The 26916-nt window shown below is 38.2% G+C and overlaps 1 protein-coding gene across 2 annotated transcripts in view; it reads right to left on the bottom strand.

Annotated features, from left to right (window-relative positions):
- Window positions 1-929: 929 nt before the first annotated feature.
- The window catches only part of SUGT1 (SGT1 homolog, MIS12 kinetochore complex assembly cochaperone), a 51698-nt gene continuing 25711 nt past the window's right edge, over window positions 930-26916 (bottom strand). For both annotated transcript variants that reach the window (XM_057494454.1, XM_036893750.2), the window contains exons 11-13: window positions 21621-21711; window positions 17759-17940; window positions 930-1491 (exon numbers count right to left, since the gene is read on the bottom strand). In XM_057494454.1, coding sequence (XP_057350437.1) covers window positions 1390-1491; window positions 17759-17940; window positions 21621-21711 — 375 coding nt within the window. In that variant the 3' untranslated portion in view covers window positions 930-1389. The remainder of the gene's footprint in view (window positions 1492-17758; window positions 17941-21620; window positions 21712-26916) is intronic.

Raw genomic sequence — 26916 nt, 5'->3', positions numbered from 1 at the left:
AGAAGGACAGGCAAAAACCCCAAAGTGCCTCAACAGGCTAGAACAGGTTTGGGCATGCTCTGGTTATTACCCCACTGCCACACTCCTTACAGCCCCAATACACTCATGTCAAACAACCAGAAGGAAGGGGCTGAATTCCCACTTTCTGGGAGGCTGAGAGGATGGCTGATTTGCCTCCTGTCCTCAGCCCTGAGGGTACAGTCATGCCTGGCACTAACAAAATGTCAGTGGGACCTAACAGACCCCAACCTCGAGGGCACTGTGGTTCAGAAATTATGGTCAGAAAACTAAGTCAGACCTACAGGTCACCCAGGTCTATGCTTTTTAATAATGTAGACTGCAAATAATTTTGATAAGACACTTTTTGTCTATCTCAAAACTCTATAATGACTTCAGCATTCAACCTTTCCATAATTCCTTCATGGATGTTATTTTTCTCTACTACATTGTAAAATCTTTGAAGTTAATGATATCTTTTACTTTTTATACTCCCATGGTATCTATTTATTCTAGAAACAGAGTAGATACTAAATGAATATGTATTAATTTACTCTCTTGGAACCTACCCTAAACCAATGAAACCAAAGTAATCATACGGATGTGAGAAGAGAGATTTCCCAATAAGCAAACAAAACCCAAACCACAAGTACTGTAATTTCGGGACTCGTGCTGTGGTAAAAGCAGCAAGGAGGAGTTGGGCTTTCCGAAATCATTCTGCCCCAGCTTCACAGATCATTCTTCAGTATAGATAAACTTGCAGCATGTTAAACTCAGGGGTCTATGTTTTATACAGGAATTTGGAAGGTAACAACCAAAATCTCAGTGCAGTTACAAATATTTCCCATAAAGAGAATAAATGGGAACTCATTGTGATAAATAATGTCGCAAAGTTCTTATTAAAAACTTAAGAAAAAGGTAAATAAACCAAGTATCTTCATAGAAAAATTGTATTTACAACTCCATTCAAAAGCAGTTTTTAAAAGCAAACAATGTAACACTGAAGTTGAAAATCTAGCTCACCCAAAGATGCCAAGTCTAATGTATTATTAACATAATACTGAATCAAAAATAAGGCAATAAAACCCAAGATATCCCATTAACGACTTCTCCACTCCCACAGTTAGGTAGAATTAATCTATCTAGTAGCAAATGACACTTTATTCCATTTCAGCATGTCTGAAATTCTTAAGGACAAAAGTGATAAAGTATGATCTTCATTCTTTACTAGACTCTTAGAACACTTGAAGGAAAATAATTTCTAAAGCACAAAGAGATAAAGAGATATAACCTTTCAAAAAGATACTCAGTGTTCAAAATTTAAGAATGCAATATTAATATACAATGGGCATTAGGTGAAATATGCAATATATCGATATCAAATTAATTTATTTAGTACTTTTTCCATTCCATATCATCAGGAGGATTAATTTCAACTTTCCTTTTACCTACATCAGACCAGTTGGTACTCAAAACTGTACCACCAGACTCCATCTGCAATAAAAAATAAAAATAGATTAATTCTTGGGCCATATAATCAAAACAAGAGTATTTTTTCTAAAAATGCTCCAAACATAGAATCCCAAATATAAGCTATGTTTGGCTCGATATAAACATAAGACAATATTTTAATTTTATCTCAGGCTTTCCAGAGAAGTTACCACTTTATGTAACTAAAAGGAAACCCAAGTAGTTAGGTAGAAGCATTATGTTCACATACACTGCCATATGAAGCACCAAGTCTCTACCAATCAACACTGAGGTATATGTGGAAAACTACCTTCAGATGAAAATAAAATTGGCTCCCAAGGAAAATGACGATGTAATCCCTCTTACTGAGGATAGTAAAGACCAGGCAAAGTGGATTCTTTCTATACTACCTAGACAGAACTCGAGTCTCTTCTTAATACTCTCTGTGCCAAGTATGTGAAAGTATATGCTGGGATTCTTTTTAAATAAAGGTAAACACACAGAGGTACACAAAGTTGGTGTCTCAGCAGAGAACTGGTTATCTATTTACCATTTACTGAATGTATGATCTACCAACAACCCTACCATATTCATAAATACATTTTAAAAAAACTTTCTGGACATCTGTTATCTTAATGCAATAAAAATTCACTGACTTAGATCACAGCCAACAGTGTGAATTACTAAAATCTAAGCATTTCAAATAACCAGCTGAACTGCTGGCAAACACACAAGTCACATATACCCTCCTATTACACTAGAACCTCAATATAAAGCCAAGCTCTGTGCCAAGCTGCCCTATATGGGCTCCTTGCATGGGATGTTCTTTTCCATTCCAGTTCTTTTTCTATCTTTAGTTATCTTCCAAATATGACAATGTCACTAATTCTCTGTGGCTTTCTTTGACCCTAGTCAAAAATTCTACCCTCGAAGAACATAATTACCATTAATATAACATGTATCACACTGCACTGTTAGCACTCTAAGGGTCTGCTTTCTTATATCTGCTTCCCACTCTTCATCCCAACTAAAGTTGATAACTCATAAAAGGCAAGGAGCACACAAAGGACACCATCAGCAGAACAAAAAGGCATCCTACAGTATGGGAGAATATATTTGTAAATGACAGATCCAACAAGGGGTTAACATCCAAAATATATAAAGAACTCACATGCCTCAACACCCAAAAAGCAAATAACCTTATTAAAAAATGAGCAGAGGATATGAACAGATACTTCTCCAAAGAAGAAATTCAGATGGCCAATAGGCACATGAAAAGATGCTCCACATCACTAATTATCAGGGAAATGCAAGTTAAAACCACAATGGGATATCACCTCACACCAGTTAGGATGACCAACATAGAAAAGACTAGGAACAACAAATGCTGGAGAGGATGCAGAGAAAGGGGAACCCTCCTACACTGCTGGTGGGAATGTACATTAGTTCAGTCATTGTGGAAAGCAGTATGGAGGTTCCTCAAAAAACTAAAAATAGAAATACCATCTGACCCAGGAATTCCACTCCTAGAAATTTACCCTAAGAATGCAGCAGCCCAGTTTGAAAAAGACATATGCACCCCTATGTTTATTGCAGCACTATTTACAATAGCCAAGATATGGAAGCAACCAAGGTGTCCATAAGTAAATGAATGGATAAAGAAGATGTGGTATATATGCACAATGGAATATTATTCAGCCATAAGAAGAAAACAAATCCTACCATTTGCAACAACATGGATGGAGCTAGAGGGTATTATGCTCAGTGAATAAGCCAGGTGGAGAAAGACAAGTACCAAATGATTTCACTCATCTGTGGAGCATAAGAATAAAGAAAAAACTGAAGGAACAAAACAGCAGCAGACTCACAGAACCCAAGAATGGACTAACAGTTACCAAAGGGAAAGGGACTGGGGAGGGTGGGTGGGAAGGGAGGGAGAAGGGGAATGAGGGGCATTACGATTAGCACACATAATGTAGAGGGGTCACGGGGAAGGCAGTATAGCACAAAGAAGACAAGTAGTGACTCTATAGCATCTTACTACGCTGATAAACAGTGACTGTAATGGGGTATGTGGTGGGGACTTGATAACGGGGGGAATCTAGTAACCACAATGTTGCTCATGTGATTTTATATTAATGATACCAAAAGAAAAAAAAAAGAATAAGGTAGACAACATGTAAGAAGGTAAGACAGAAAATATCATCAGAGAAATGGAAACTCTAAGAAAAAGTCAGATCAAAATGCTAGAAATAAAAATCCCATGAACAAAAATCAGGACTTCAACCAGCCCATCAGCAAGCTTGACACAGCTAAGGGAAAAAGTCAAAGAATTTGAAACAGGTCAATAGAAATTACCCAGGAAAAATCACAAAAAGAAAAAGAGTAAATAAAGGGCTTTTAAAGTGAAAGCAATGTAAGACTTTTTGGGGCAGAGACAGATTAATCCATTCAGTTTAGTGCCACAGCTCTTGGATACTATGTGCTGTTGTTCCAACACCATTCCCTCCCTCCCACAATGCTTTAGAACTTTTTGTGTCTTACTTTGGATAATTTGTATCAGGTACCACATTTAATTAAAAAATTAAAATTAAAAAAAGCAAGGAGCACATTGTACTGATACTTTTACTTAGATAGGAGTACAGTGGCCTGGCATATGGTGGGCTTCAAATAAAATACTGAATATAAATGAGTTAAGTCTATATAATAAACTACTCCTAAAAGGGCTGAAGGAAGCAGGTTTAGTTTATAATCTACACTGATACAATGATTTTTCCCCTCTCTCATTACAGACTAATATAGTATTTCCCTCTGATTATTTTCTACATTAGTCTTTTTGTCCCGAGTAGGCAAAGATGAAAAGAGTCTATTTTGTTTCTTTTGCATTCCCACAAGAAGAGAAGCAAGCACTTGGTATGTTCCAGGCCAGTGCTGCCAAATACATGGCTTGTTTTATAGGTGTATATGGTTCAACTATAATTAGCAAAGTCTCTGTTTGCAAACAGATGCAAATTGCATAATCTATCTTTGAAATTTCATACACTAATATTTTGTCTAGCATGCTCTTAAAAATGTCAATATTATTTATGTCTTTTTCTGGGGACACAGAGTAAGACTAAAAAGCTCAGATATTATACATATAAAACAAACATTAAGAAGACTCTAAAAGATGAAGAGAAGACAAATGAACTAGGGAGACTGGGACCGAAGGAACATGGTGGTGAGTTCCCTGGTTTTCCTTTTGCTTCAAATGCCCAGAGGTGAGATGAAGAACCTGGAAACACTATGGGACACCAACAAAAAAAGCTCCAACTGGGGCCAGAACTCCTACCCTCTCCCAGGAACAAGGAAATGCCTTGGGGTGGGTCCAAGGAGGCCAGGTGGGATACCTCGATTTCTACCTTAACCTGGCAGTAATGAGGCAGTCCCTTCACGTCCTCTGCCAGAATGGCCATCAGAAAACCTAATGAAGTAAGACAGACTTCTTATTGTTGACATAAGATCCAGAGTCTCACAGCATAACATGAAAATGTCTAGGTGTCAACTGAAAATCACATGATACTGGTAAAAAAACACACCAAAAAACAGAAAAATCTCAGATTACATTTTTTAAAAGAGAACACAATAAATAGCATTGAGATGACATAGAGATGATAGAGTTGTTAAAATTATTTGACAAAGATTTTAAAGCAATAGTGATAAAAATGCTTTAGTAAGAAACTGTGGGAGGAGGGGCAGAAGATGGCGGCGTGAGTAGAGCAGCGGAAATCTCCTCCCAAAACCTCATATATCTATGAAAATATAACAAAGACAACTCTTCCTAGAATAAAGACCAGAGGACACAGGACAATATCCAGACCACATCCGCACCTGAGAGAACCCAGCGCCTCGCGAAGGGGGTAAGATACAAGCCCCGGCCCCGCGGGAGCCGAACGCACATCCCAACTCCTGGCGGGAGAAGAGCAGGCAGAGCGGGAGGGAGACGGAGCTCAGGACTGCCGAGCACCCAGCCCCAGCCATCCGGGCCAGAGAGCAGGGCCCCCGATACTGGGAAAACAGGGCAGCAAGAACAGTGAGCAGGCACTGGAGGCTGGGCGACAGAGGACATAAGAAAAGCGCGCGACCATTTTTTTCTTTGCTTTTTTGATGTTTTGTTTTGGCGAGCCCTTTTTGGAAGTCTTAAAGGGATAGGGAACCCAATACTAGGGAAACAGGGCAGCAAGACCGGTGAGCAGAGGCCTGAGGCTGGCACCGGAGAATAAAAAAAAACGAGCGACCACCTTTTTTTATAATTAAAAAAAATTTTTTTTTTTTGGTGGTCGTCGTTTTGTTTCGGCGGGTGCTTTTTGGAAGTCTTAAAGGGGCAGGGCGGGTCACTTAATCCAGAGGCAGGGAATCTGGGGATCTCTGGGCACCCTAACCCCTGGGCTGCAGGGAGCAGGGAGGCCCCTTACGGAGATAAATAGCCTCCCAGCAGCTCCTGCTCCAACGCGACTCCACCACTTTGGAGCAGCTGCCCGAGCCAGGCCACGCCCACAGCAACAGCGGAGATTAACTCTATAGCAGCCGGGCAGGAAGCAGAAGCCCTGTCTGCGCGCAGCGGCGCAGCACAAGCCACTAGAGGCCGCTGTTCTCCCAGGAGAGGAGGGCCACAAACCAACAAGAAAGGAAGTCCTTCCAGCCGTCACTCGTCCCAGTTCTGCAGACTATTCCTATCACCATGAAAAGGCAAAGCTACAGGCAGACAAAGATCACAGAGACAACACCAGAGAAGGAGACAGACCTAACCAGTCTTCCTGACAAAGAATTCAAAATAAAAATCATAAACATGCTGACAGAGATGCAGAGAAATACGCAAGAGAAATGGGATGAAGTATGGAAGGAGATCACAGATGCCAGAAAGGAGATCGCAGAAATGAAACAAACTCTGGAAGGGTTTATAAGCAGAATGGATAGAATGCAAGAGGCCATTGATGGAATTGAAATCAGAGAACAGGAACGCATAGAAGCTGACATAGAGAGAGACAAAAGGATCTCCAGGAATGAAACAATATTAAGAGAACTGTGTGACCAATCTAAAAGGAACAATATCCGTATTATAGGGGTCCCAGAAGAAGAAGAGAGAGGAAAAGGGATGGAAAGTATCTTGGAAGAAATAATTGCTGAAAACTTCCCCAAACTGGGGGAGGAAATAATCGAACAGACCACGGAAATACACAGAACCCCCAACAGAAAGGATCCAAGGGGGACAACACCAAGACACATAATAATTAAAATGGCAAAGATCAAGGACAAGGAAAGAGTTTTAAAGGCAGCTAGAGAGAAAAAGGTCACCTATAAAGGGAAACCCATCAGGCTAACATCAGACTTCTCGACAGAAACCCTACAGGCCAGAAGAGAATGGCATGATATATTTAATACAATGAAACAGAAGGGCCTTGAACCAAGGATACTGTATCCAGCACGACTATCATTCAAATATGATGGTGGGATTAAACAATTCCCAGACAAACAAAAGCTGAGGGAATTTGCTTTCCACAAACCACCTCTACAGAACATCTTACAGGGACTGCTCTAGATGGGAGCACTCCTAGAAAGAGCACAGCACAAAACACCCAACATATGAAGAATCGAGGAGGAGGAACAAGAAGGGAGAGAAGAAAAGAATCTCCAGACAGTGTATATAACAGCTCAATAAGCGAGCTAAGTTAGGCAGTAAGATACTAAAGAGGCTAACCTTGAACGTTTGGTAACCACGAATTTAAAACCTGCAATGGCAATAAGTACATATCTTTCAATAGTCAACCTAAATGTTAATGGGTTGAATGCACTAATCAAAAGACACAGAGTAACAGAATGGACAAAAAAGCAAGACCCATCTATATGCTGCTTACAAGAAACTCACCTCAAACCCAAAGACATGTACAGACTAAAAGTCAAGGGATGGAAAAACATATTTCAAGCAAACAGTGAGAAGAAAGCAGGGGTTGCAGTACTAATATCAGACAAAACAGACTTCAAAACAAAGAAAATAACAAGAGATAAAGAAGGACACTACATAATAATAAAGGGCTCAGTCAAACAAGAGGATATACCCATTCTAAATATATATGCACCCAACACAGGAGCACCAATATATGTGAAACAAATACTAACAGAACCAAAGGGGGAAATAGACTGCAATGCATTCATTCTAGGAGACTTCAACACACCACTCACACCAAAGGATAGATCCACCGGGCAGAAAATAAGTAAGGACACGGAAGCACTGAACAACACAGTAGAGCAGATGGACCTAATAGACATCTATAGAACTCTACACCCAAAGGCAACTGGATATACATTCTTCTCAAGTGCACATGGAACATTCTCCAGAATAGACCACATACTAGGCCACAAAAAGAGCCTCAGAAAATTCCAAAAGATTGAAATCCTAACAACCAACTTTTCAGACCACAAAGGCATAAAACTAGAAATAAACTGTACAAATAAAGCAAAGAGGCTCACAAACACATGGAGGCTTAACAACACGCTCCTAAATAATCAATGGATCAATGACCAAATCAAAATGGAGATCCAGCAATATATGGAAACAAATGACAACAACAACACTAAGCCCCAACTTCTGTGGGACGCAGCAAAAGCAGTCTTAAGAGGAAAGTATATAGCAATCCAGGTATATTTAAAAAAGGAAGAACAATCCCAAATGAATGGTCTAATGTCACAATTATCAAAATTGGAAAAAGAAGAACAGATGAGGCCTAAGGTCAGCAGAAGGAGGGACATAATAAAGATCAGGGAAGAAATAAATAAAATTGAGAAGAATAAAACAATAGCAAAAATCAATGAAACCAAGAGCTGGTTCTTCGAGAAAATAAACAAAATAGATAAGCCTCTAGCCAGACTTATTAAGAAGAAAAGAGAGTCAACACAAATCAACAGTATCAGAAACTAGAAAGGAAAAATCATGACGGACCCACAGAAATACAAAGAATTATTAGAGACTACTATGAAAACCTATATGCTAACAACTTGGGAACCCTAGGAGAAATGGACAACTTCCTAGAAAAATACAACCTTCCAAGATTGACCCAGAAAGAAACAGAAAATCTAAACAGACCAATTACCAGCAACGAAATTGAAGCGGTAATCAAAAAACTACCAAAGAACAAAACCCCCGGGCCAGATGGATTTACCTCGGAATTTTATCAGACATACAGGGAAGACATAATACCCATTCTCCTTAGAGTTTTCCAAAAAATAGAGGAGGAGGGGATACTCCCAAACTCATTCTATGAAGCTAACATCACCCTAATACCAAAACCAGGCAAAGACCCCACCAAAAAAGAAAACTACAGACCAATATTCCTGATGAACGTAGATACAAAAATACTCAACAAAATATTAGCAAACCGAACTCAAAAATACATCAAAAGGATCATACACCATGACCAAGTGGGATTCATCCCAGGGATGCAAGGATGGTACAACATTCGAAAGTCCATCAACATCATCCACCACGTCAACAAAAAGAAAGACAAAAACCACATGATCATCTCCATAGATGCTGAAAAAGCATTTGACAAAGTTCAACATCCATTCATGATAAAAACTCTCAGCAAAATGGGAAGAGAGGGCAAGTACCTCAACATAATAAAGCCCATATATGATAAACCCACAGCCAACATTATATTGAACAGTGAGAAGCTGAAAGCATTTCCTCTGAGATCGGGAACTAGACAGGGATGCCCACTCTCTCCACTGTTATTTAACATAGTACTGGAGGTCCTAGCCACGGCAATCAGACAAAACAAAGAAAGGCAAGGAATCCAGATTGGTAAAGAAGAAGTTAAACTGTCACTATTTGCAGATGACATGATACTGTACATAAAAAGCCCTAAAGACTCCACCCCAAAACTACTAGAACTGATATCGGAATACAGCAAAGTTGCAGGATACAAAATCAACACACAGAAATCTGTGGCTTTCCTATATACTAACAATGAACCAACAGAAAGAGAAATCAGGAAAACAACTCCATTCACAATTGAGTCAAAAAAATAAAATACCTAGGAATAAACCTAACCAAGTAAATGAAAGACTTATACTCTGAAAACTACAAGTCACTCTTAAGAGAAATTAAAGGGGACACTAACAGATGGAAACTCATCCCATGCTCGTGGCTAGGAAGACTTAATATCGTCAAAATGGCCATCCTGCCCAAAGCAATATACAGATTTGATGCAATCCCTATGAAACTACCAGCAACATTCTTCAATGAACTGGAACAAGTAATTCAAAAATTCATATGGAAACACCAAAGACCCCGAATAGCCAAAGCAATCCTGAGAAAGAAGAATAAAGTAGGGGGGATCTCACTCCCCAACTTCAAGCTCTACTATAAAGCCATAGTAATCAAGACAATTTGGTACTGGCACAAGAACAGAGCCACAGACCAATGGAACAGACTAGAGAATCCAGACATTAACCCAGACATATATGGTCAATTAATATTTGATAAAGGAGCCATGGACATACAATGGCGAAATGACAGTCTCTTCAACAGGTGGTGCTGGCAAAACTGGACAGCTACATGTAGGAGAATGAAACTGGACCATTGTCTAACCCCATATACAAAAGTAAACTCAAAATGGATCAAAGACCTGAATGTAAGTCATGAAACCATTAAACTCTTGGAAGAAAACATAGGCAAAAACCTCTTAGACATAAACATGAGTGACCTCTTCTTGAACATATCTCCCCGGGCAAGGAAAACAACAGCAAAAATGAGTAAGTGGGACTATATTAAGCTGAAAAGCTTCTGTACAGCAAAAGACACCATCAATAGAACAAAAAGGATCCCTACAGTATGGGAGAATATATTTGAAAATGACACATCCGATAAAGGCTTGACGTCCAGAATATATAAGGAGCTTACATGCCTCAACAAACAAAAAACAAATAACCCAATTAAAAAATGGGCAGAGGAACTGAACACAGTTCTCCAAAGAAGAAATACAGATGGCCAACAGACACATGAAAAGATGCTCCACATCGCTAATTATCAGAGAAATGCAAATTAAAACTACAATGAGGTATCACCTCACACCAGCAAGGATGGCTGCCATCCAAAAGACAGAGAACAACAAATGTTGGCGAGGCTGTGGAGAAAGGGGAACCCTCCTACACTGCTGGTGGGAATGTAAGTTAGTTCAACCATTGTGGAAAGCAGTATGGAGGTACATCAAAATGCTCAAAACAGACTTACCATTTGACCCAGGAATTGCACTCCTAGGAATTTACCCTAAGAACGCAGCAATCAAGTTTGAGAAAGACAGATGCACCCCTATGTTTATCGCAGCACTATTTACAATAGCCAAGAATTGGAAGCAACCTAAATGTCCATCAATAGATGAATGGATAAAGAAGATGTGGTACATATACACAATGGAATACTACTCAGCCATAAGAAAAGGGCAAATCCAATCATTTGCAGCAACATGGATGGAGCTGGAGGGTATTATGCTCAGTGAAACAAGCCAAGCGGAGAAAGAGAAATACCAAATGATTTCACTTATCTGTGGAATATAAGAACAAAGGAAAAACTGAAGGAACAAAACAGCACCAGAATCACAGAACTCAAGAATGGACTAACAGGTACCAAAGGGAAAGGGACTGGGGAGGATGGGTGGGTAGGGAGGGATAAGGGGGGGAGAAGTAGGGGGGTATTAAGATTAACATGCATGGGGGGGTAGGAGAAAAGGGAGGGCTGTACAACACAGAGAAGGCAAGTAGTGATTCTACAACATTTTGCTATGCTGATGGACAGTGACTGTAAAGGGGTTTATAGGGGAGACCTGGTATAGGGGAGAGCCTAGTAAACATAATATTCGTCATGTAAGTGTAGATTAGTGATACCAAAAACAAAGCAAAACAAAACAAACAAACAAAAAAAGGCAGTTCCTGTGTGGTAACCTCCAACAAGTTCTACACAAGGGTATAAAGGGCATATAAAAGTGTAGGCAAAGGGTCTGTTTGTGTTTATACAGAGGATCAAAGCCTAATTGGGCTACCCCGAAAATGAACTAAGATACGATATGAAAAAGAACTTCCAACATCAGCACTCTCTGGAAGACTCATGCCAGAAGATGATCATCAAAAAACCCCAACAAAGATCCACGCACTGCTACAGGTGTAGATGCACTCATCCCACCAGTTCCTGGACTTGCCATGGGATTGAGGAAGGAGATATCTAAGCTGGCCTGTGCATACAGTAAAACAACAAATTTGACTGGATCTATACTGTTGGAACTCAACCAAGAATTTGGAGAAGTGCAAATTATAGCGCTCCAAAGTCTTACAACTACAGACTATTTACTGTTAAAAGAACATATGGCATGTGAACAGTCCCCAGGAATGGGTTGTTTTAATTTGTCTGATTTCTCTCAGACTGTTCAAGTCCAGTTGGACAATATCCACCATGTCAGAGATAAGTTTTCACAAATGCCTAAGGTGCCTAACTGGTTTACTTGGTTTCACTGGAGATGGCTGGTAATTACAGATATGCTTTGGTTATGTAACTATACTCCTATTATGTTAATGTGTGTGCGCAATTTAAGTAGTAGCTTAAAACCTATTCTTGCTGAAGTACTCTACAAGAAGATATGCCAAAGAAATAATCAATCTTCCCATGGTCTCTTCCGCCTGCTACTTCTATAGCTTTTCTTCTTCCTTCCTAATTACAACCCTTAAATAGAATTCGTGCCTCATATCAAATTTACCGAGTATCATAATTCTTCCAAGTGGTAAAGATACCTCAAGACAAATGCTGGGCATAGAAGCCAAAGGGCATAAATATGCAAAGAAGTAAAAAGCTAACCTTTTCAAACAATAAGGCTTCCCTCTCACTTACCAACTTCACATTTCCTTGTATGGCCCCGGAAGATGACTGGTTAGCCAGAGACGGGTAAGATTCCTCAAGGGAGGAACAACCTAAGACAGGCACAGTCGCAGGGGGGCCATCAGGTGAGAAATTGGGGATCAACAGAGGTGAGGCTTAGAACCTCACTCCCCCATTCTGAGAGAAATCTTCTGCATACGTGGATGTTTTATTGCCCTGGTCTAGCTTGGATTAACACATAGTCTACAGGCACACACCTGATCATCTACATTTGCTCTCTTACAACACTAAACTATGTTTTCTACCTTTATCTTATATCTACCTACCACTTCAGCATTTTATTAAAAATAATAATAATAAAGAGAGAAATGTGGTATCCACATATAAATCAAGTATAAAAACCAAATGAGTATTCATATTTGAACTGACTGTTTAGAGTTCATAATGCATGAGCAAAACCGAAAGTTTCTGTGATGACTGCCCTTGTACTGTTCACTATGTAACTTATTCAATATGTAAGAATTTGTTCTCCATGTAAGAACTTGTTTGTTATGCCTCAGAAGATTGGAGACTGACGAAAATTAGGCTTGGGGTGGATTAATGATTGTTCATTGAGCATTGACTCCCCTATACAGAATTTTATTGTCGTTAACAACCATTTGATCAATAAATATGAGAGATGCCCTCACAAAAAAAAAAAGGACAGACTTCCAATGGTAAAATAAATAAGTAACCAGGATGTAATGTATAGCATAAGGAATATAGTCAAGATATTGTAACAGCTTGGTAGGGTGATAGCTGGAACCTCGAATTATGTATATAAATGTTTTATCACTGTGTTGTACACTTGAAACTAATGTAATGTAATACTGTGCGTCAACTACCCTTCAATAAAAAATAATTATTTAAAAAAAAAAAAAAAAAAAAAACTACAATGAGGTATCACCTCACACCAGTAAGGATGGCTGCCATCCAAGAGACAAACAACAACAAAAGTTGGCAAGGCTGTGGAGAAAGGGGAACCCTCCTACACTGCTGGTGGCAATGTAAGTTAGTTCAACCATTGTGGAAAGCAGTATGGAGGTACATCAAAATGCTCAAAACAGACTTACCATTTGACCCAGGAATTGCACTCCTAGGAATTTACCCTAAGAATGCAGCAATCAAGTATGAGAAAGATCAGTGCACCCCTATGTTTATTGCAGCACTATTTACAATAGCCAAGAATTGGAAGCAACCTAAACGTCCATCGATAGATGAATGGATAAAGAAGATGTGGTACATATACACAATGGAATACTACTCAGCCATAAGGAAAGGGCAAATCCAACCATTTGCAGCAACATGGATGGAGCTGGAGGGTATTATGCTCAGTGAAACAAGCCAAGCGGAGAAAGAGAAATAACAAATGATTTCACTCATCTGTGGAATATAAGAACAAAGGAAAAACTGAAGGAACAAAACAGCAGCAGAATCACAGAACTCAAGAATGGACTAACAGGTACCAAAGGGAAAGGGACCAGGGAGGATGGGTGGGTAGGGAAGGATGGGGGGAGAAAAAGGGGGGTATTAAGATTAACATGCATGGGGGGGTAGGAGAAAAGGGAGGGCTGTACAACACAGAGAAGGCAAGTAGTGATTCTACAACATTTTGCTATGCTGATGGACAGTGACTGTAAAGGGGTTTATAGGGGAGACCTGGTATAGGGGAGAGCCTAGTAAACATAATATTCGTCATGTAAGTGTAGATTAGTGATACCAAAAACAAAGCAAAACAAAACAAACAAACAAAAAAAGGCAGTTCCTGTGTGGTAACCTCCAATGAGTTCTACACAAGGGTATAAAGGGCATATAAAAGTGTAGGCAAAGGGTCTGTTCGCATTATACAGAAGATCAAAGCCTAATTGGGCTACCCCGAAAATGAACTAAGATACGATATGAAAGAGAACTTCCAACATCAGCACTCTCTGGAAGACTCATGCCAGAAGATGCTCATCAAAAAACCCCAACAAAGATCCACGCACTGCTACAGGTGTAGATGCACTCATCCCACCAGCTCCTGGACTTGCCATGGGAATGAAGGAGATATCTAAGCTGGCCTGTGCATACAGTAAAACAACAAATTTGACTGGATCTATACTGTTGGAACTCAACCAAGAATTAGGAGAAGTGCAAATTGTAGCGCTCCAAAATCTTACAACTACAGACTATTTACTGTTAAAAGAACATAAGGGATGTGAACATTCCCCAGGAATGGGTTGTTTTAATTTGTCTGATTTCTCTCAGACTGTTCAAGTTCAGTTGGACAATATCCACCATGTCATAGATAAGTTTTCACAAAAGCCTAAGGTGCCTAACTGGTTTTCTTGATTTCACTGGAAATGGCTTGCAATTACAGATATGCTTTGGTTATGTAACTATACTCCTATTATGTTAATGTGTGTGCAATTGAAGTAGTAGCTTAAAACCTATACATGCTGAAGATACTCTACAAGAAGATATGTCAAAGAAATGATCAATCTTCCCATGTTTTCTTCCTCCTGCTACTTCTATAGCTTTTCTTCTTCCTTCCTAATTACAACCCTTAAATAGAATTCGTGCCTCATATCAAATTTACCGAGTATCATAATTCTTCCAAGTGGTAAAGATACCTCAAGACAAATGCTGGGCATAGAAGCCACAGGGCATAAATATGCAAAGAAGTAAAAAGCTAACCTTTTCAAACAATAAGGCTTCTCTCTCACTTACCAACTTTACATTTCCCTGTACGGCCCCGGAAGATGACTGGTTAGCCAGAAACGGGTAAGATTCCTCAAGGGAGGAACAACCTAAGACAGGCACAGTCGCAGGGGGGTCATCAGGTGAGAAATTGGGGATCAACAGAGGTGAGGCTTAGAACCTCACCCCCCCTGTTCTGAGAGAAATCTTCTGCATATGTGGATGTTTTATTGCCCTTGTCTAGTTTGGATTAACACAGTCTACAGGCACACACCTGATCATCTACATTTGCTCTCTTACAACACTAAACTATGTTTTCTACCTTTATCTTGTATCTACCTACCACTTCAGCATTTTATTAAAAATAATAATAATAAAGAGAGAAATGTGGTATCCACATATAAATCAAGTATAAAAACCAAATGAGTATTCATATTTGAACTGTTTATAGTTCATAATGCATGAGCAAAACTGAAAGTTTCTGTGATGACTGCCCTTGTACTGTTCAGTATGTAACTTATTCATTATGTAAGAATTTGTTCTCCATGTAAGAACTTGTTTGTTATGCCTCAGAAGATTGGAGACTGACGAAAATTAGGCTTGGGGTGTCTGACGAAAATTAGGCTTGGGGTGGATTAATGATTGTGCATTGAGCATTGACTCCCCTATACAGAATTTTATTGTCATTAACAACCATTTGATCAATAAATATGAGAGATGCCCTCACACACACACACAAAAAAAGGACAGACTTCCAATGGTATAATAAATAAGTAACCGGCATGTAATGTATAGCATAAGGAATATAGTCAAGATATTGTAACAGCTTGGTAGGGTGATAGCTGGAACTTAGAATTATGTATATAAATGTTTTATCACTGTGTTGTACACTTGAAACTAATGTAATGTAATACTGTGCGTTAACTACCCTTCAATAAAAAATAATTATCTAAAAAACAAAAAAAAAAACAAAACAAAAAACGACATTGAGAAAAAAAAAAAAGAAATGTGTGTACTTACTTAAAACAAATGAAAAAATAAAAAACCTCAGCAAAGAAACAGAAGATATTAGGAATTAGGAAAACCAAACGGAAAATTTTAGAATTGAAAAATACAACGGGAAAAAAAAAGAAAAGCAAAATATACCCAAAGCAAGTAGAAAGAAAATTATAGAATAGATATGAAATTTAGAACAAAAAAAAATAGAAAAAAAAAGTTTTAAGATCAACAAAACGCTAATTCTTTGGGGGGGAAAGAATCTATAAAACTGAGAAACCTCCAGCAAAATTGATGCAACACACACACATGGCACAAATTACCAATGCAGATATCAAGAAGGTAGCAAGGAAATACTAAGAGTGACATCTTATGACAAAATAAACCATTACTTAAAAACATAAACTACCACAAGTCACTCAATATGAAAGTGATAATCTGAGTAGTCCTATAAACTATTCAGATTAATAGGATTAAGTTTATAGTTTGAAATCTTCCCCAAACACCAGAAGCACGGTCTATTAGAAAAACTGGTACATTGGACTTCATCAGAATAAAATACTTTGGTTCTGCAAAAGATCGTTAAGAAAATTTAAGCCATAGACTGGGAGTAAATATTTGCAAACTATATACTTGATAAGGACTTGCCAGATTAGTGGCTGCCAGGGGTTAAGCAGGGATAGGGATGAGAGGGAAGTGGGTATGGACTATAAAATGACAACAGTGAGGAAATCCTGTGGCAATGGAAATGTTCTGTACCTTAACTGTCAGTATCATGGTTGTGATATGCTGTAGTTTTGCAAAATGTTTCCACAGAGGGAAACTCTAAAGGATACAAGGGATCTCCCTGCATTATTTCTTACAACTACATGTAAATCTATAATTATTTCAAAAGAGAAAGTTTTAAAAAAATTTTAAGTCAACAGTAAAAAGTACAATCATGACCAGTTACTACATGGTAATCATGTGGAATATCTGAGTTTTCAACGCAATACTTGTTAACTAAATATTAATTTTAATATTAAGTATTAACTTTCTACTATAAATACAAATGCCTTAGAAGAACAGAGTGACATATCTAGGGCTACTGGTAAAAGTCAACTGACTGTATCTTCAAGCAAAATAATCTACATAGTTTTACACTGATGACTTATCATTAAAATCTCATACCTAGAGGCTTAATTCAGATGGTATTTATGCTGACCTGGCAAAAAATACTGAATTTTCTTAATCAATAGACAATTATTAACAAGCCAATGAATAACTAATGTGCACCTTCTGCTTGCCCAACACCATGCTGCAAGTTTGTCTCCTCTACTGTTCATCTCTGACACTGAGACTATATATGGTTCTAGAAAGTAATCAAAGGAAGCTTATTCAGCTACTGTAATAAATCCAACAAGAATAACTCCATAACCTTCGTATTTATTAAGCCTTCCAAATTTTAACTTACTGACAAAAAGATTTACGTGGAAAAAAACCACTTGTTATTCATCTCCTCTGTAAGTTTCCAATTTCCTCAATAATTACTTTAAGTTTGAAGAAAGAAGACAAAGCATATTCAAAAAGTTCTCCCAACTATCATATATACAATTTGATTTCAAATAACCTTGTGATTCTTTCTTAAACTTCTGATACTAATACAATATATTTTTAAGCTTCATGTTATGTTCTTACAAATGATTTGTTCATGGCACGTTTTACTTCATCAGAACCATCTGAATAGATCTGCTGAAATAATTTGTTTAAAGCTGCATCTCCCTCCAACTTCTCATTCTTTTCTTCTTCTTTGATCTCACCAACCAATTTATCCCAATTTCTTGTATAATGAGATGATGATGGATACAGGTTCTTTACATCTATGAAGCAGAAAGGTAGGAGTGATTAATCAACATATAAATTCTGTGATCGTAGGGTATATAGAACATCTCAGCAAATAATTTTAGGTTATTGAATTTCATGTTTATAGTGCCTTTCTGCTATATACATCAATACTTAAATTTACACTTCTAAACACTGAATCTTTAGCATAATCTGGGAATTTCTTTAGAGCAAAATAATTTAATAAAGTGCAACTTTTTGGTATATTTTGAAAAATTAGATTTTAAAAACAAGAGTCTTAATGTTAATAATAGGGGAATTAGTAAAGAAGTATACAGAAATGTTTATATTTATGAAAAAGGTACAAAGATAAAATTCTAAAAATAGCATATTTTAAAAAAATGCCTCATTAAGAAATTTGTCTTGTAAACAAGATTGAAATAAATGTTAATATGTGCCTCCTTCTGAGGTACTTACAATCTTTCAGAGTAGAAATAAAACCCAAAACATAAATTATCCATGCCATTTGACAGTGAGTTAACACATTCCATCCCCACATTAAAAATTATTAGATTAACTTCAAGAGGAGAAAATAAGGAATTCCTAAATGCTGAAAAATACAACAAGTGATGGTGTAGAGTTCAATACCCACACCATACACAGAAAATAATAGTATTTGTAGGGTACTCTGGGACAAATGGAGACCGCTTGCAGCCAGAGGCTACTGGCCAAGGGGCTCAAGGCACAGTCACGGCTGCCCCAAAGACCAAGGGGGTCAAGACCCTGATACACAAATTACAAAGTAACTAAAACTACTCAGTAGCTCTAAGAGCAGTTCTGTTCAATTGTCCAGTGTAAATATAATGCAGGTCACAAATGTAAGTCACATATATAATTTGAAGATTTCTAATAGCCACATTACTAAAAACAACCGGGTGAAATGATTTTTAATAATGAATTTTATTTAACCTAATTTATTCAAAATAGTTCATCATTTTAACATGAAATCAATATAAAAATAAATTTTTTCCCCATACTAAGTCTTCAAACTCTGATAGGTATTTGAGCAAAGTAATTCAATAAAGTATAAATTTATACAGCCCATTTTAATCCAGACCATATTTCAAGTGCTCAATAGGTATATGTGACTAGTGGCTACTCTACTGAACAATGTAGCTCTGGAACTTTTAAAAAATCTGACTCAAAGTTTCTCTACCAATGAATTAGGATGAGCACTCCTCATCTAAATGTCCTTCTTCCACTACTACCTCTCTATCCCTTTCCTCAAAAATAGCTGGGAAACTAATTCTTCATTCTGTTTTTCCTTCCCTTTTTTTTAACCTGTAAACCAACTTTCTCTGCTTATACCCACCCCCTCAAAACAAAACAAAAACACCCTATAGTTTTATTTAAAGCATACAGTTTTCCAAATCTTATCTACCCTTACTCTACCAGTAATCCCTCTATCTCCATACATTTTCACTAGTTGCAAAGAAAACAAAACAAAAAAATGTTTGTCATAGTAAATTAAGAGCCTAAGAAACACGGGTTCAATTAATCCTAATGTGAATTTTCCAGAAAATGGAATCACAAGTTCTAATCTTAATTTAGAGATAAGAAAGCTGGCCCAAATAGGTTAGGCAACTTGCCCTTATCTGCAGTCTCCAGCTTGCAGGACACAGCAATCTGACAAGCATATTAATTACTTATAAAAATGTAACAGAATAGGAAAAATAGCATCATAAATATCCAAGGCAATGAGCTTGGAAAAACTTTTTAACACTAAAAAAGGAATCTTTATATTTAATCTCAGAAAAATTTTTAACACCTATAGATGGTAGATGAACTACTGAGAGATGGCTAAGCCCATTTCCTTGCTCATTCACTGTAGTATCAATTAACTGCAAAGATACTCATGTCAGGAGAGACTTCACACTGCTAGAACACGCAGCAAGGAGTATCACAAATGGGGTTAACAGAAAGAAGCACCAGATCCAGACTCTGAAGACCTGGGTTTAAGTCCTAGACAATGAAAACTCTGGTGATCATAAGCAAATTGCTTAAACCTTTCTGAGACTGAAAAATAGGAGGAACAATACTAGGGTGACTAATATATAGGGCTGGTGTTAAAATTAAATGAGATACTACATTTTTAAAGTGTTTCTTTAAAAAAATACTCTTGAGTTTTACATAAATCTCAGCTCAAAATTCTCTGGGAGTCAGCCCCAAGAGAAGCATATTAACATCTTTAGCATGTTTTTCAAATAAATCATGAGGCAGAAGTTTAATAAGTAGTTTAAAAACCAACTTGAAGTATTTTAATCCTTAAAAATTATTTGTTGGTATGATATCACTCATTTGTGGAGTGTAACAACAAAGCAAAACTGAAGGAACAAAACAGCAGCAGACTCACAGACTCCAAGAAGGGACTACCACTTACCAAAGGGAAGGGGTTGTGGAGGGTGGGTTGGGAGGGAGAAGGAGATTAAGGGGCATTATGAGTATCACACATAATGCAGAGGGGTCACAAGGAAGGCTGTATAGCACAGAAAACACAAGTAGTGACTCTACAACGTCTTATTGCGCTGATGGACAGTGATTGCAATGGGGCGTGGGAGGGACTTGATAATATGGGAGAATGTTGTAACCACAATGTTGCTAATGTGAGCCCTCATAAGACTGTATATCAATGATACCTTAATTAAAATAACAAATAATAAAAATTACTTGTTGGTGTCAATTTCCTGGTTTTGCTAATTAACCTATAGGCTAGTTATGATGTTATCATGAAGGGAAGCTGGGTGAAGGGTCCTAGGAACTCTTATTATTCCTGCAACTTCTATGAGAATCCAAAATTATTTCAAAACAAAAATAATAAAAATGATCTGTTGACTAACTCAGTGTTTTCTAAAAGATGCCACAAGGAAATGTGTTATCTGTTATAAAAGCAGTGAAAAATCTCAAAAAGGTGAAACATTTCAAGACATCAAATCAGAGCATTAACTCTAATCAAAAGAAAATCTCTCCCCATTCATTAATGAGTCCATTGCTATAAAACAGAGTCGCTTAAGTTGTAGTTCTCAGAATGTACAGTGGATTAATTAGTCTAATAGAAAAAATACCTATCCACCTACTGCATTGCTTAGAACTGACCCCAACACAGCTCCTTAAAGAATTAAACAATCAACCCTACTTTTCTGTTCTTCTCCTAGGCTCTCCTTAGGCCTTTATGACCTGTTTGTGTCTACCACTAAGTTAGCAGTATAGTGAAATGGGCTACATACTTTATTCTGCCCTGAAATTCCAGAAAATTTGAGTTGACAGTATCAGTAGAAGAAACAGAAAGGAATAAAGGAAGGAAGGAAGTGGGAACAGGAGGAAATATATCAGCACTGCAAGCTACTAATTCAAATACAATCCAAAAGAAGCCATAGGACAGGGCAACACACAAAACCAACCAACCCCCAACTGACGTCATAAGCTGATATGATAAAAAAAATCCCAGCTCCCTCTGGGCTTTTGCTGCTATTCATCTGTATTGTTAAGAGTTTAAGAAGTTAGAACCTTCATGAAACAAGACTACTTTGTATTCATATAACAGAGCAATCTTATATTCAATGTATGTATCTTGGGGAAATATATAATGAAAGTAAACAATGCTCATTTCTATAACATACATAACATAATATTAATTTAAGGCTAAGGCCAGAAAACAAACCTGCTATGAACTGTTTTGGCTTAAGCACATCTCCTTGCCCTTCTAGCTTTTCCCATCTCACAGCCTCTGGCTTTTTCATTTTAATTTCAATCTGGAGGAAACAACAAATAAAATCCATTATTCAATGTAAAATACACAAAACAGTAAAAAACAAAACAAAACAAAACAATTTTAAGTCATCAGGTAAGTTTTATAAAAAGTAACAGTGTCCTTGAGACAGTTTTCTTAAAGATGCAAGGTTAAATCTGAAGAACTTTGAAACGTCCTTTTGTTTATACCTTTCAAAATCAACATACAAATTACTGTAAACTACAATTCAGAAGAGTCTTGAAATCCTTTTGCTTTTTTATTCTAAAGCTGTGTTCTACACCAGGGGTGATCTGCCCCTCAAGCAGAACCTGGAGATGTGTACAGACATTGTTGGTGTTCAGAGTTGGCTGAGTGGTGCTACTGCCATCTGAGGAGGTGCAGCTAGGGGGCGCTAGTGAACATTGCACAACATGCGGGGCAACCCCCCACAACAAAGAATTATCCAGAGCAAAATGTCCAGAGTGCCCACCACTGAAAAGCCCTGTTTTAAAGCAATTACTACATTTGATGTGTATTTACCTGTTTTGGAGTGAAAAATTCATTCCATTGTATAAAAATAACAACATCCAATGTATAGCATAAGGAATATAGTCAAAATATTGCAACAACTTGGTATGGTGATAGCTGGTACCTAGAATTATCATGTATATTAATGTTGAATCACTGTGTTGTACACCTGAAACTAATGTAATACTGTGTGTCAACTACTCTTCAATAAAAAATAATTATCTAAAAAAAAAATAAATAAATAACAACATGCTAACATTTTTACAATAATTCATTCAATAATTATTAAACACCTATAATGAACAAGGTATTGTCTTCAGGGATGTGGGAGATTTTTAAAATACTAAAGACAGGAGGCGCTCAAGATGGCAGCATGAGTAAGACAGCAGAAATCTCCTCCCAAAACCATATATATTTTTGAAAATGCAGCAAATACAACTATTCCTAAAAGAGAGACCAGAGGATACAGTACAACAGCCAGGCTACTTCTACATCTGCAAGAACTCAGCGTCTCATGAAAAGGGTACGATACAAAGCTGTGACCTGGCAGGACCCAAGCGCTCCCCTGGGCTCACCAGCAGGAGGAAAGGAGTCAGAGTGGGGAGGGAGTGGAAGCACAGGACTGCTACATAACCAGCCCTAGTAATCTGCACTGGGAGCACAGACACACATCGCATGGTGTACTGGATACTAGAGAAACTGAAAGGTGAAATCTAAGATGAACACTGCGGGCAGTTCCCCACAGCTGGCTCCCCTGGGACAAAAGAAAAGCCAGCACTTTAAAAGTCTTAAAGGGACAAGGGTTTAACAGGTGAACAAAATCATCCCAGCACACTCAGCCCAGCAGGCTGGGAATTTTGAGGAACTTCAGGCGCCCTAACCCTCTGGGTGGCAACGCAGCTCAGAAGCCCCTCACGGCGATAAGCAGCCTGCCGTTCATCGCCCCCACCGCCGGCACTGCAAGCAAACTGGCTGACTCGCCATTGCTGCAGACCAAGTGGGGAGCTGCCCCGCCCACAGCAATCACACAGAGTCTTCTCCCAGTGCGCAGATAACTGGGGCAGACCCAGAGGCTGCCACCAGCATGCAGCTGCCCAGCACAGGCAGAAGAAGCTGGAGCAAGGTCCAAAAGGCATGAAGTGGCACCGTTCTCGCAGGAGAACACACCCAGCACGTCTGCAACTCCCCGCAGTGACCTAGGCTATCCCGAGAGACACCCCACCCACGGCAGTTCAGGGTATGAACCCAGAGACTGCTCCCTGTGTGCGGGTAACCAGCACAGGCAGCGGAGAAGGGCAAGGTGACCAGCAAGTAGGAAGGGACTTTGTTTTCACAGCTGACACACACGCCACCTGCCAGCGATCACTTCTATCACCATGAAAAGGCAGAAGAATTTGGTCCGGTCAAAATTCACTCAAACAACCCCAGAAAGAGGGTCTGGTGAGACAGATATAACCAAGCTTCCTGAAAAAGAATTCAAAATAAAAGTCATAACCATTATGATGGACCTGCAGAGAAATATGCAAGAGCTAAGAAATGAAGTCCGGAGGGAGATCAGAGAAATGAAACAATCAACAGAAGGACTTCAGAGCAGATGGGATGAGGTGCAAGAGGCTGTTAATGGATAAGAAATCAGAAAACAGGAATACAGAGAAGCTGAGGCACAGAGAGATAAAAGGATCTCTAGGAATGAAAGAATATTAAGAGAAATGTATGACCAATCCAGATGGAACAATATTCGCATTATAGGGGTACCAGAAGAAGAAGAAGAGAGAAAAAGGGATAGAAAGTGTCTTTGAAGAAATAATTGCTGAAAACTTCCCCAAACTCGGGAAGGAAATAGTCTCTCACACCATGGAAGCCCACAGACCTCCCAACACAAGGGACCCAAGGAGGACAACACCAAGACATATTAATAGTTTAAATGGCAAAGATCAAAGACAAGGACAGGGTATTAAAGGCAGCCAGAGAGAGAAAAAGATCACCTACAAAGGAAAACCAATCAGGCTATCATCAGACTTCTCTACAGAAACCTTACAGGCCATAACAGAATGGCTTGATATATTCAATGCAATGAAACAGAAGGGCCTTGAACCAAGAATACTGTATCCATTAGGATTTATCATTTAAATTTGAAGGAGGAATTAAAAAATTACCAGACAAGCAAAAGTTGAGGGAATTTGTCTCCCACAAACCACCTCTACAGGATACTTAAATGGGCCTGCTCTAGATGGAAGTACTCCTAAGGCTAAATGGATGTCACCAGAGAAAATAAAATCACACCAAAGAAAGCAGACCAACCAAATACTAACTAAAGGCAAAAAATAAAATCAACTATCCACAAAAGCAGTCAAAGAAAACACAAAAGAGTAGAGAACAAAAAACCTAACATATAAAGAGTGGAGGAAGAAGAATAAGAAGGTAGAGAAATAAAGATTCATCAGACTGTGTTTATAATAGCATAATAAGTGAGTTAAAGTTAGACAGTTAGATAGTAAAGAAGCTAGCCTTGAACCTTTGGGAACCACAAACCCAAAGCCAGCAATGGCAATAAGTACATATCTATCGATAACCACCCTAAATGTAAATGGACTGAATGCACCAATCAAAAGACACAGAGTAATAGAATGGAGAGAAAAGCAGGACCCATCTATATGCTGCTTACAAGAGACTGACTTCAAACCTAACGATATATACAGACTAAAAGTGAAGGGATGGAAAAAGATATTTCATGCGAACAATACGGTGAAAAAAGCAGGAGTTGCAGTACTTGTATCAGACAAAACAGACTTCAAAACAAAGAAAGTAACAAGAGATAAGGAAGGATATTACATAACGATAAAGGGGGCAGTCCAACAAGAGGATATAACCATTATAAATATATATGCAACCAACACAGGAGCACCGATATATGTGAAACAAATACTAACAGAATTAAAGGAGGAAATAGAATGCAATGCATTCATTTTAGGAGACTTCAACACACCACTCACTCCAAAGGATAGATCCACCAGACGGAAAATAAGTAACGACACAGGGGCACTGAACAACACACTAGAACAGATCGACCTAATAGACATCTACAGAACTCTACACCCAAAAGCAGCAGGATACACATTTTTCTCAAGTGCACATGGAACATTTTCCAGAATAGACCACAAACTAGGCCACAAAAAGAGCCTCAGTAAATTCAAAAAGATTGAAATTCTACCAACCAACTTCTCAGACCACAAAGGCTTAAAACTAGAAATAAATTGTACAAAGAAAGCAAAAAGGCTCACAAACACAGGCAGGCTTAACAACATGCTCCTAAATAATCAATGGATCAATAACCAAATTAAAACAGAGATCAAGCAATATATGGAGACAAATGACAACAGCAGCACAACACCCAAACTTCTGTGGGACGCAGCGAAGGCAGTTCTAAGAGGAAAGTATACAGCAATCCAGGCCTGTTTAAAGAAGGAAGAACAATCCCAAATAAATAGTCTAAAGTCACAACTATTGAAACTGGAAAAAGAAGAACAAATGAGGCCCAAAGTCAGCAGAAGGAGGGACATAATAAAGATCAGAGAAGAAATAAATAAAATTGAGAAGAATAAAACAATAGAAAAATCAATGAAACCAAGAGCTGGTTCTTTGAGAAAATGAACAGAACAGATAAACCCCTAGCCAGACTTACTGAGAGAAAAAGAGAATCTACACACATCAACAGAATCAGAAATGAAAGGAAAAATCATGACAGACACCATAAAATACAAAGAATTATTAGAGAATACTATGAAAATCTATATGCTAACAAGCTGGATAACCTAGAAGAAATGGACAATTTTCTAGAAAAATAAAACCTTCCAAGACTGACCAAGGAAGAAACACAAGATCTAAACAGACCAATTACAAGCAACGAAACTGAAGTGGTAATCAAAAAAGTACCCAATAACGAAACCCCCAGGCCGATGGATTCACCACTGAATTTTATCCGACATACAGAGAAGACATAATACCCATTCTCCTTAAAGTTTTCCAAAAAATAGAAGAAGAGGAAATACTTCCAAACTCATTCTATGAAGCCAGCATCTCCCTAATACCAAAACCAGGCAAAGACCCCACCAAAAGAGAAAGTTACAGACCAATATCCCTGATGAACATAGACGCAAAAATGCTCAACAAAATATTAGCAAACTGAATTCAAAAATATATCAAGAGGATCAAACACCATGATCAAGGGGATTCATCTCAGGGATGCAAGGATTGTACAACATTCAAAAATCTATTAACATCATCCACCACATCAACAAAAAGGACAAAAACCACATGATCATCTCCATAGATGCTGAAAAAGCATTTGACAAAATTCAACATCCATTCATGATAAAAACTCTCAACAAAATGGGTATAGAGGACAAGTACCTCAACATAATAAAGGCCATATATGACAAACCCACAGCCAACATCATACTTAACAGCAAGAAGCTGAAAGCTTTTCACCTAAGATCAGGAACAAGATAGGAATGCCCACTCTCCCCACTGTTATTCAACATAGTACTGGAGGTCCTGGCCACAGCAATCAGACAAAACAAAAAAATAAAAGGTATCCATATTGGAAAAGAAGAAGTCAAACTGTCACTATTTGCAGATGACATAATATTGTACATAAAAACCCCTAAAGACTCCACTCCAAAACTACTAGAACTAGTAT

This window comes from Manis pentadactyla, chromosome 17 (assembly GCF_030020395.1).
Source record: "Manis pentadactyla isolate mManPen7 chromosome 17, mManPen7.hap1, whole genome shotgun sequence".
NCBI lineage: Eukaryota > Metazoa > Chordata > Mammalia > Pholidota > Manidae > Manis > Manis pentadactyla.
The sequence above is the reverse complement of the archived record's forward strand: the minus strand, read 5'-3'. Positions and strand labels throughout refer to the sequence as shown.